Source organism: Etheostoma spectabile, chromosome 10 (assembly GCF_008692095.1).
Source record: "Etheostoma spectabile isolate EspeVRDwgs_2016 chromosome 10, UIUC_Espe_1.0, whole genome shotgun sequence".
NCBI classification, from domain to species: domain Eukaryota; kingdom Metazoa; phylum Chordata; class Actinopteri; order Perciformes; family Percidae; genus Etheostoma; species Etheostoma spectabile.
This window is the reverse complement of record NC_045742.1, coordinates 30,054,474-30,065,832: the sequence shown is the minus strand read 5'-3', so window position 1 is coordinate 30,065,832 and position 11,359 is coordinate 30,054,474. Positions and strand designations below refer to the sequence as shown.

General features: G+C 42.3%; 1 protein-coding gene across 1 annotated transcript in view; it reads right to left on the bottom strand.

The window, feature by feature from the left end:
• gfra3 (GDNF family receptor alpha 3) overlaps window positions 1-11,359 on the bottom strand; it is a 50,700-nt gene that overhangs the window by 12,163 nt on the left and 27,178 nt on the right. The window contains exons 4-6 of the mRNA XM_032528164.1: window positions 10,283-10,637; window positions 8,597-8,706; window positions 7,290-7,424 (exon numbers count right to left, since the gene is read on the bottom strand). Of these exons, the coding sequence (XP_032384055.1) occupies window positions 7,290-7,424; window positions 8,597-8,706; window positions 10,283-10,637 (600 nt within the window). The remainder of the gene's footprint in view (window positions 1-7,289; window positions 7,425-8,596; window positions 8,707-10,282; window positions 10,638-11,359) is intronic.

Here is an 11,359-nt window from a genome sequence, read left to right as displayed (position 1 = left end):
AATCGTTGTGTGGTTGGGGGTGTGTGTTGTGTGTGTGTGTGTGGTTTGTGTGTGTTGGTGGGTTTGTGGCGGTTCTGTGCGTGCATGTTCAATACAGTGCATTTTATTCGTTTCATGAACAAAGTTTTAATTATGTCGTTTTGTATGAAGCACAGTGTGTTACAATAACTTTACGAAATAAGGTTTTTAGGATTGATTGTCATCTTCATGATTAATTGATTGATTGATTGATGATGATGGATTGATTGATAGATTGATTGATTGAGAATGGAAACTTTTCAAACCTAAAATGGTCGATCTGAAAAGGATGTGTAATAAAAAACATATAGAGGTTTTCAGACTGCGAAGCTGTGCATCTGATTTATTCCCCTCTGTACTCTACTCAACAAGCTACATCGTTGCAGAGAGGATGGCTACTTCCAGATACACTGGGATAGGAAAAATAAAAACTTTTTTTTGTTGTTGAATTTCTTGAAACCAATCGCATCATCTTGACGACGCTAAGCTTGGACGCAGCGGTGGTATATCTTGTTTTGCAAAGAATACTTCACATACAATATTAAATAAAGTTAACGTTAACGTTAAACGGTCAGTAAAGAAACTTAATAAATAAAGTGATGTGCAGGATAAATAAACCTAACGTGCTAATGAGGCAGGGCTACGATGCTGCAGACCAACCAGCTGTGGCCGCTGGGGCCTGTGGGGGGGGTGGTGAAGCCAGCTGCCCAGGTGGGCCGATGACAAGGCGTCCAGGACACTACTATGATTTAACAACAGACACATAGCTCTCACTTACATTCACGACGCCTGATGTTTGGGTGCAACGCAGAACAATAAAGAGATCTGTTTTTTCAGCACCATGGACAGAGAGCAAAGGTCTCGTTAGACTTAGTCAAAGACAAAAATGAAGCATGCATTGAATGGCATGCAACTATCTAATAATTCTTAATAAAAGTTGTTGTGGGGGTTCTGCAGTCACTTTCATTGACCATAATCATGCCTATTGTATTGGCAGTGTTACTCTGTTGTGGAGAGTCATATGCTCTTTCTGAATGTCAACTCTAAAGAGTTACATATGCTGACGGAAAACAGTTAGGATGTATGCAATGTCATGTTGTTACTGACATTAGGCTATGATTAGATGGAAATGATCTGAAGGAAAACGCAAAAGTGGCGTTGCGTTCTCATTTTATTCTGGGTTTAGACAAGCGTTTTGGGGGGGGGGAAATCTGCGTGCAAAAGTGTGTAAAGTTGAATGTAGTATGCACACCTGGCGGCTAGGTGTATCGTGTGAAGCTCCGCACACAACACAACAAGTCCGTGAGCCTGTGTAGAACCTTTGCGCTACAAAGGCACAACAGGGCGTGGAGTGGGAGTCCTGCCAGTCAAAATATATAGATATATGGGCCGAATTCTTCAGCAGATCCTTCGACGGGAGGGAGTCATATCACCACGAGGAAGACGCTATCTGTAAAAGTCAGATATCATCAAAGCTGAAAGCCTTCAGGACCAATTAAAGAAGGCTGTGGATACCCAACAGCGAGTGGCCATGGGCGAGTAATCATTCTATATTTAGATTTAAAATTCATTCTGTATGTATTTACTTAATTGACTTTAGCGTGTTCTACTCTTGAAGCTTTTCACTCTGGATGGGGGTTTTCCCGTTTTTGCATTTTTGCAAACGCATCCTATTAAATATGTTGCCGTTTTCACCGCAAGCGTTGCCGTGTGAACAGGGCTTTAATTAAGCGCTATGAAACAGAATCCTCAGTTTTTACCAGGTCTCTGAGGTGATTCGGGCCCTGATTGTAAAATGTTAAGTGTGTCAAGTAAATATCAGTGCGGCAAACAGTGTGTGTTTGGATGACCAGGGTCTTCTATCAGCTGTTGAAAGAGTGTGACGATGAGAAAAACTTGTTATATTTCTATTACCAGGTTACAGCTGTTTTTAGTTTTGAAAAGCGGCATTGACGAGGTCCCCATCTGGACCTGAAACCACTGCTCCTGTTGGATGGAACCCTCTGAAGAATCTTTTGAACGCTTTTCAATTGTCTGAAACTCCTGCTTCTCTGCTGACTCGCTATTGTGTTTTTTCTATGATGTGAGGTTTGATCTCCTCATGAGGATGTCAATGACCGCTGGTCAATCAAAACTAGTACTCCACTCATCATTGAAAAATACAATTTCACTCTTTTCAAACTGTAACTTCCCTCAAAAGATTTCCCAGTTTTTTGCCCAAATTCATTTTTTTAAATTTGAAAAACTCCCTTGAGCTGAGCAAATCAATTTTAAAACCTGTGAGATCAAAATAACAATATCCTTAATTGGGGGACAGAGGAAATGAGGTATATTAATGGAATACATTTAATAGACATTTTACAATTTGAAAGAGTGTAGCAAATAAAGAATATCTGTAATCTCCATCGGTTGTCACAAACCAAAGTGAACAGTAACGGTAACAGCGAAACAGACAAAAGCGCCAGCGATGAGATAAAACCAACACAATAAATAAACAGCACGCTGTGTGACGTGACAAGATGAGCCCAAAGCAAAGTAATAGAAAAGGCCGGGGGATAAAAGTCGAAGGTAATTTAAAGTGCGGAGGGGTGAGCGTGTACACGATGTTGTTGTGTTCAGGCAGGTGGTTGTTGCTCAGCAGCTCTCTCCTGAACCAGCGGGAGGGCCTGGGAGCAGGGGGGGTGGGGTGATGTCTGCCGGCAGGGAGCGGGGCTCCCCATCAGCTGATAGAGTTACTGCAGACGAAACACAGCCCCATCACTGCTCTGTGTGGGTTGTGTGTGTGTGTGTGTGTGTGTGAGAGAGTGCGTCTGCATTAGTGGGCGTAAACCTACATATCTATTTGGCGCTTTATGTTGAGCTGTCGGCAGCTTGAGAAACGGCGAGCTTTATGGGAAGTGCATGAGCACTCGATCCACGCTTTAGTGTTTTGACATACAGATCAGTGTGTATCGACAGCCGTATTGACAGCAGCTGCGATTGAGTGACAGCTGGAGGGCTCTACATGAAGCTGCAGATACACACTGTCAGGCTGGTGTGATTGCTGAGGCTGAAGCATGTAGCCTACATATAAAGATGTAGAGTTGGGTTCATGCAGGGAACAGCGCTGCAAGAAGCCCCCACCGAGACACATTCAGAGACATTCTGTCCAATACATGTCTTCATTTCTTCCTTTTGAGCTGTTCCTCAGAGTATCTTTGATGGTGACACATTCATTCTGCTTCAGAATGCTGGTCCTCAGATACATTATTTAAAACAGGGCTTATGTGGATAGCAGTGCTGGTTGTTTGTCTTTTAAGAGCAGATGGGACAGGCAAAAACATCATTTTTTAATTTAAAGGTTTTGGGCTCTTATTTCCATGAAACATTCTCAGACTGGTGGAAAGAAAACATATTATCTTATCACATGCTGTCTATTTTTATGTGTAGATTTTCTCCTAAATTCACCAAAAGTTAGCATAGATGATGCGTTATTGCAAACTATAAACATACAATTAAGGAAACTTGTAATACAAAATATTTTGTATGTTACCTGGGGAAGTTCATGCTGATATATGTTAGTTGAAATATTTCCCTATGAAACACATATGGCTTTGTTCAGATGTCATTCACAGCCTGATTTACACATATATTACATACCAAATGCAGAAAGTTTCTTATTGTATGGCTGTATTTTCTGATTTCTGGAGTGATACAAAAGATATCCAAAATCCCCTCATGTTTAGATGATAGTTCCCTATCAAATGCAGTCTCCCTTAAATGTGATCACAATTCCAAATGATCCCAAGGTGCTCTGAGGTAAAGCTTCTAACGCATACAGGGCTCATGGGAAAGTCACCACAATGACATTTTCCATGGATCGGGGTGGCACCTTTATCTTGGTTGTGATACCAACTGCTATAATTAATATGAATCTTATTTCTCCATATACTATATCAGGTGTCTGTGTCCCAACCGGCAGTGACAGACACCACCCACCAAGAGCCTGGTCCTGTTGAGGTCTCTTTAAAGGAAGTGTTTCCTTACCACTGTGCAACGGGGGGTAGACCCACTCTATATGTAAAGTGTACTTGATGCCTGTTGTATTATTTGATACTAAAATAAAATTGAAGGAATTGAAACCAACACACAATTTTATAGTTAGCAAAATAATTTACATTTCAGGATAATAATTCCAAAAATTGGTTGCACAAAATTAAAAATAAGGTAATTCCATAGGAAACGTCCTTAAAAGATGTTCTATATTTTTGTTTACAAGAGTGGATGAGAAGATTGATTCACGACTCATGTGTGTTGATTGCAGTGCTGGAGTCAAGATGTGGTTAGCTTAGCTTAGCATAAAGAATGGGAAGGGGAAAAAGCTACCATCAGCTCTAAATCTCTCTGATTACCATGGCGTTTCTCCTTTAGGTTACACTGTACTTGAAGGTAAACATATAAGAGTGACTGACACTGTTGTGAACGTGTCATGAACTTATGGACAGTCATAAACGTTTATGACATAACACTTCTTTGGTAAGTCATTCCGTTTTGTCACGACAAATTATGGTTAGGATTCATGTGTCAGTTTTCTACATAAGAATGAGACACTGTCATGAACACAGTCATGATACATAAACCAACCTTACCATAACCCTAACCATAACTCTAACCTAAACCCTAACCATAACTAACCATAACTCTAACCATAACTCTAGATAACTCTAACCATAACCCTAACCATAACCCTAACCAAACCTAACCATAACCCTAACCCTAACCCTAACCCTAGCCATAACTCTAACCATACCCTAACCATAACCCTAACCATAACTCTAACCATAACCAAAGACACTAACCGTTATGTCATTTATATTCATCACTTGTTATAATGTTTATGACAAGATCATGACAATGTGTCACTCTTATGTAGATACCTTCAACTAAAATGTTACCTCTTTGATTTAGTATCTTCATAGTCTATATCCGGAAGTTCCACTTCGGATTGCCAGGTGCCGCAGAAAATTCACGGATGTCTTCATTTTGGCCGATGTCCGTCCCCTTCCTCTTTCTTTGTGTTGGCGTTCTAAACTCGGTGGATTTATAAGGAAATGGTTAAAGTTACATTGTGTAAGAATTTCTCCCATCTAACTGAATATTACTTTCTACAACCCTCCCATTCGAGTGCGCTACAACTCCTACGGTGGGCGAACGCGAATTTAGCGTCTGTGAGGTTTCCCCAGTAATATAGTTTTATGTTATTTTGGTACTATTTTATTGCTAACGTCAGCTATCAGGTTAGCAAACAGATGCAAGCTCATGTGGTAAGTATCAGTGCTTAGTTTATTCTGTATATCGCACAAGATTAATAGTGGAAGACAATGTTTACAGCGTAGGAGAGAAGCAGTGTAGGAGACGTGAGTTGTCTGCAGGGAAATCCAACACATATGATTACATTCATGTTACAAGGTAGACACTCCTCATTCATCATTGACGAGAGGAAAAGTATCCTATACTAGCATTCTATATCTAGCTTTTGCTTTACCAGAGGTTAAATTGGCTTTTAGGAGGGAGCCCCTATTAGGGGAATGATCATCTTTCAAATCAAGCCGTAGGGTTGAGAGGTATTCAAAGAAAGGTAAAAGTTTAATACTTTTGTTGCTAAGACTCAAACACTTACACTTTCTAATCATTTACTTTGTAGTTTTTGTTAACTCCTCAGTACCGTGTGGCTATTTATGTCTGATTTCCACCAGACATTTTAATAACTCAACAATAAAAAACAGCTATGAAAGAAATGAGCGAGGGCCCTTCTTGATCCAGCGCTCCCAGTCTATGTGAATCAATGTCCACAAGTGTCATCCAGCGCAGTGCACATATAGAAGAGTCCACATGGCATTTAAATTAGATTCAGACAGCACCAGCTTTCCTCTCTGAAACACTTCATGGCCCGGGTCGTGGATACATGATTATGTGGTCGTTTGATTTAATGCAGATGTATTGTATTATAGCAATGCTACTCCAAAGAAATGTGCAATCAATCCATTTACCGCAAACAAACAGACACACTATGAACGAAAGGGCTTAGGTGGCCCCTGGGGTCCAGGGCTAACCCAGGCTTGAAGATTAAAGGTTGGAATCAGGATTGTTTAGCTGGCGCAAAACAATGAAACTATAATTTTCTGCTGGACACATCAACTGTAAATATCTTCTAATTTACCTTATAACCGTTCTTAAAATCTGATGAATTGTGATCCCTGAATCATTACTTTGAAGGGCCAGGGTAAATATATAAAAATTGTCAGACTGTGGCAGGGTGTAGCGAAGTGTAATGGAGGTGTAGTAGCAGAGGTGTAACGGAAGTGTAGCAGAGGTGTAACGGAGGTGTAGCAGAAGTGTACTGGAAGTGTAGCAGAGATGTAGCGAGGTGTGCAGAAGTGTAATGGAGGTGTAGCGGAGGTGTAGCAGAAGTGTAATGGAGGTGTAGCGGAGGTGTAGCGGAGGTGTAGCAGAGCTGTAACAGAGGTGTAGCAGAGTTGTGGCAGAGGTGTAGCAGAGGTGTAACGGAAGTGTAGCAGAGGTGTAACAGAAGTGTAGCAGAAGTGTAGCAGAGGTGTAACAGAAGTGTAGCAGAGGTGTAGCAGAGGTGTAGCAGAGGTGTTGCAGAAGTGTAGCAGAGGTGTAACTGAGGTGTAGCAGAAGTGTAGGAGAGGTGTAATGGAGGTGTAGCGGAGTTGTAGCGGAGGTGTGGCAGAGTTGTGGCGGAGGTGTAGCAGAGGTGTAACGGAAGTGTAGCAGAGGTGTAACAGAAGTGTAGCAGAAGTGTAGCAGAGGTGTAACAGAAGTGTAGCAGAGGTGTAGCAGAGGTGTAGCAGAAGTGTAGCAGAGGTGTAACTGAGGTGTAGCAGAAGTGTAGGAGAGGTGTAATGGAGGTGTAGCGGAGTTGTAGCGGAGGTGTGGCAGAGTTGTGGCGGAGGTGTAGCAGAGGTGTAGCGGAAGTGTAGCAGGGGTGTAGCAGAGATGTAACTGAGGTGTAGCAGAAGTGTAGAAGAGGTGAATGGAGTTGTAGCGGAGTTGTAGCGGAGGTGTGGCAGAGTTGTAGCAGAGGTGTAACTGAGGTGTAGCAGAAGTGTAGAAGAGGTGAAATGGAGTTGTAGCGGAGTTGTAGCGGAGGTGTGGCAGAGTTGTGGCGGAGGTGTAGCAGAGTTGTGGCGGAGGTGTAGCAGACGTGTAGCAGAGGTGTAGCAGAGGTGTAGCAGAGTTGTAGCAGAGGTGTAGCCTTTTGCACTCACGCAGGCAGCTGTTGTGGGTGAACATGCGCTGCAGTCTCAGACAGTCCTGCCACTGGTTGCCGCTACCTTCACAGTTACACCACAGCGACACGTCTGCAGAGCCGTTGCTGATGTAGTTGGGTGTCATGATGGTACCTGTGGGTCAGAAGGTCAGAGCGGGCACGTTAGCGTCGGACAAGTCAAAGGACCTCAGGGCTTTACTTATGCGTTCATTTTATCACAGTATTTCAGAGACAATAACACAATGTCCAGGAACAAATTTGGCTCCTCTCCTAGCTACTACTTTACTTTTTACTTTGAGCAATTTGGAAGGCAATCAGCTAGCTTTACGGCATGAAAACCAACAGAGGATTCAAAAAAAGCAGAAACACAGCCTGTAGAAAAACATGATGCAGACTCTGACTTTTCCTCGGGGAGCTGAAGGGACATTTTGGTGTTTTTCTGCTCAGTGCCAACCTGGCAACTTTAAGAGGCAGAATGCCCAAATGTGGACAATACGTTGAGGCCTGGATGAAGCTGAGGTAGCAAACACCAATGCTGAGTGTGACGCACTCACAAAACACTCTACTTTTACGTCTTTAAAAAACAGTTCCACATTTTAGCAAATACTTTTTTTCCAAGTGGGGAGATGAGTAGCTCACATATTTACATGTTTGATCTCAATAGTTTAGTCCGTACGCAAACAGAGACGCCAAAAACTCACCTGTAGGGCGCCAAAAAAAAAGAAATCCTATCAGTGGTTTTTCTGTCAGGAAAACGTTTCACTGTATTTACATTTCATTCATTTGATTACCTCTGGCAGCTACCCTTTTGTAAATATGTATTTAAAGATCCTGATAGAGAAGTCATCCATCATTGTCAGAGCGAGCAGGAAGCCACTCAGTGCCTCTCCAGCCACATCTCTTATCAGCGGCCATGCGTCTATCTTGCATCTATCTTGCATCTTCTTTTCCTCCTCTTCTTCTCTGTGTGATCACCTCGCTCACACTCTTTCTGCCTCTCCACCCATCACTCCTCTGTTCCAGCCATCTATCCTTCCACCCATCCACTCTACGCCAATTATATTTAACCTTTCTTTTGCTGTTGGGTTCATGCAGCTGTCACACATGATGCACATTTTAATTTTACCCCTAACTTCATTGTTTTTTCCTTCATTTGAGTACGTCTCTTTATCAGCATGCCCATGACGTGTCTTACAGCAACAAAACGTGAAACAAAATCTAGCTTGAGTCAGCCTGCCGGTCCAAATACACAAAATATGAAATACACAACCTCCAACCAATCCCCCCCCACTTTGCATCCCGTACCAATGAGTCCGGCGTAGGCTCGGAGGCACAGGCCTGCTGAGTCTTTCAGGCAGCCGCTGCCCGTCACAGGAGACGGCTGGCAGTTATTGAGGAAATCAGCCAGTCTGGACCTGGCAACGACACAGACAGCAACTCAACATCAAACACAAGAAGTGGGCAGGACATCTGGGTGTGTGTGTTGGGTGTGTCTGCGTGTGTGTGTGTGTGTGTGTGTGTGTAAATGTGGGTTTTTGCAGGGTTTCAGTCCAACACCAATGTTTTCTGAAGAAGTACTGGCCCATTTTAGTGCTTGTACATTTTGCCTTTTCTCTGTCCTTTAATCATGACTTTCTGCTTGATATATGTATGTATGTATGATGTAAATAAGACTAGGGTACGTATATGCGTAGATTTCATTACCAATCATCATCATAAAAATCCTGTCATACAAGCATTTAATAGAGTGAAATTTGGGTGAAGTCTTTTCATTGCATGCGATATAAATCCATAAATCCACTCACAGAAGAAAAGTAAATTGAGAGAAAAAACGGGATATGAAACTGCTCCACAAATGGGGTTGGAAAATTATAAATATTATGATTTAATTATTGTATAACAATGTAGACTGTAACATCTATTCTAAACTATTTGTTCTTGTGCATCCGGTCTGAAACATTAGCTTGCCCCCTGAAGTAGCTCTTCCTCAGCCAGTGTGTCCTCAAGTATCCAGCACTGCCTGTTCTGCAGACACTGCTGTGACCAGAGATGAACTGCAGTTACAGTTTAGTCACGCACACCTGATCCAAAACTCTCTTAACATGTATCTATGGTCAAAGGCGTTCAGTGGCTGGGTGATGTTAACCACATCAAATATCTTATTGCCCCACCCAAAAACAGGATATCAACTATGTGATCTTCCTTTTACTAAAGCTATGGGGTGGCAGTAGGGAGTTGGGTTGGGAACCGGAGGGTCGCGGGTGCCAGTTCACCTCCTGGGAACTGCCAAGGGGCTCTTGAGCAAGGCACCGAACCCCCAACTGCTTGCGGCACCTTTCTATGGGCAGCCCCCCCCATTCTGACATTTCTCCATTTAGTGCCTGCATAGGTACTGAGCATGTGTGTGTAATTCAGGCTTGTGTGTAATGTGTGTAATAACAACCAAGTGTAAATTGTTTTAATTTCCTCTTAAAGTATACATTATTATTATTATTATTATTATTATTATTATTATTATTATTATTATTATTATTATTATTTATTATTATTATTATTATTATTATTATATGAGGCGGAACTGTGGGTGATCAATTAGCCACTAACATGCTTCTCACCCTGGACACAAACTGTTTGAATCCCCCCCCCCATCCCTCATCACTACACTTGCACTAACCTTCATCCTGGACCTTAAATCTGCACATTGCATATACTTTATATTCTTTGCATATGTTGCACTCAAACCAGCCTTATTTTTTCTTATGCAACAGTTATTTGTATGTATATATTTGTTTTTCTGTATTTATTGTTAATTTTATATTCATTTTTAATATGTATGTTCTTCTGTTTATGTATGGAGAAACATAGACACATACTGTGCAAAAAATGTTCCGTACCTTTCCTGTCAGCTGTAAGTTAACTATGCAATCAAATCGCCCTGTGTCATTTAAAGCCTATTTGATTTTATGATTAAAACCCAGCTGCATGTCTAACCTGCAGAGGTCGTCCCGGCGGCAGAAGCTCTGCTGGTGGAGGCAGTTGGGTTGCAGCCCTTCCATCTCCTGGTAGGAGCAGGACGGGACAATGGTTTTCCTCCTCCTCTCCCCACACAGGGTGTTGGTGCAGGGGCAGAACAGGACTCCCAGGCTGTACTCCTCAGGCACCCGCTCCAGGAAGCGCCGCAGGGCCCGGTGGCACTTGTGCTGGTTGCACCGGTTGGTCCCGGGAGCCCGTTTGGTGCAGGCCAGCACGTACTCTGATCGCAGAGAACCACACTTCTCGTACAGGCCGCAGTCCTGTGCCGCCTTCAGACACTGGTTCTCACCATCCAGCTGCATGTAGGATGAGGCTGAGGGAGGGGGTGGGTGGGGGTAGTGGGGAGAGTCAATCAGGAAATATTAGCATGTTGGAAAGTCCCAGGTTACCCAGCATCACCCTGATGAACGTCCAATGTTTCCATCCATATGTTTTTATCCCAATTAAGTGATATTGAATGAAAAATGCCTTATGGAAACAGTAAAATTGGATGGAATTTCATGAATATCACCTCAAAGGAATTACGTCTCATCGGATTTTATCTTGATCAATATACGGCTTATGCAATAAACGCTGGTGGAACCATTATGTGTCGAATAAATTATAAATTATAAATAAATAAATATATTGCAATTGAGTTTTAGGTAATTTTATGGTTGCAACCCCCCACAAAACAAAGAAGAAGACGTTTGAGTTAATTTCCGCCCAGTATTTCCACTCTGTTTGCACAGATGGAGGGTGTCAACAAAGACAGATGGAAGTGGACGGACGAGGAGACAAGAGAGTTTTTTAATTTACTTTACGAGCAAAATACAATGGCTATTTTAGATAGCAAAAATCCAAGAAATTCCATTATTTATCAGGAACTCGTTAAGGAATTGGCCAACAAAGGTTTGGACAAGTTGTGGGACGTCCTGCAGAGTAAATAGAAGACGCTCAGACAGCGATACATGTCTCAAAAAAGAGTTGTTTCACAATGGTGCCGGAGAGACAATAAAAGACAAGTTGCATCTGCATCATCACAGCAATGTGTTG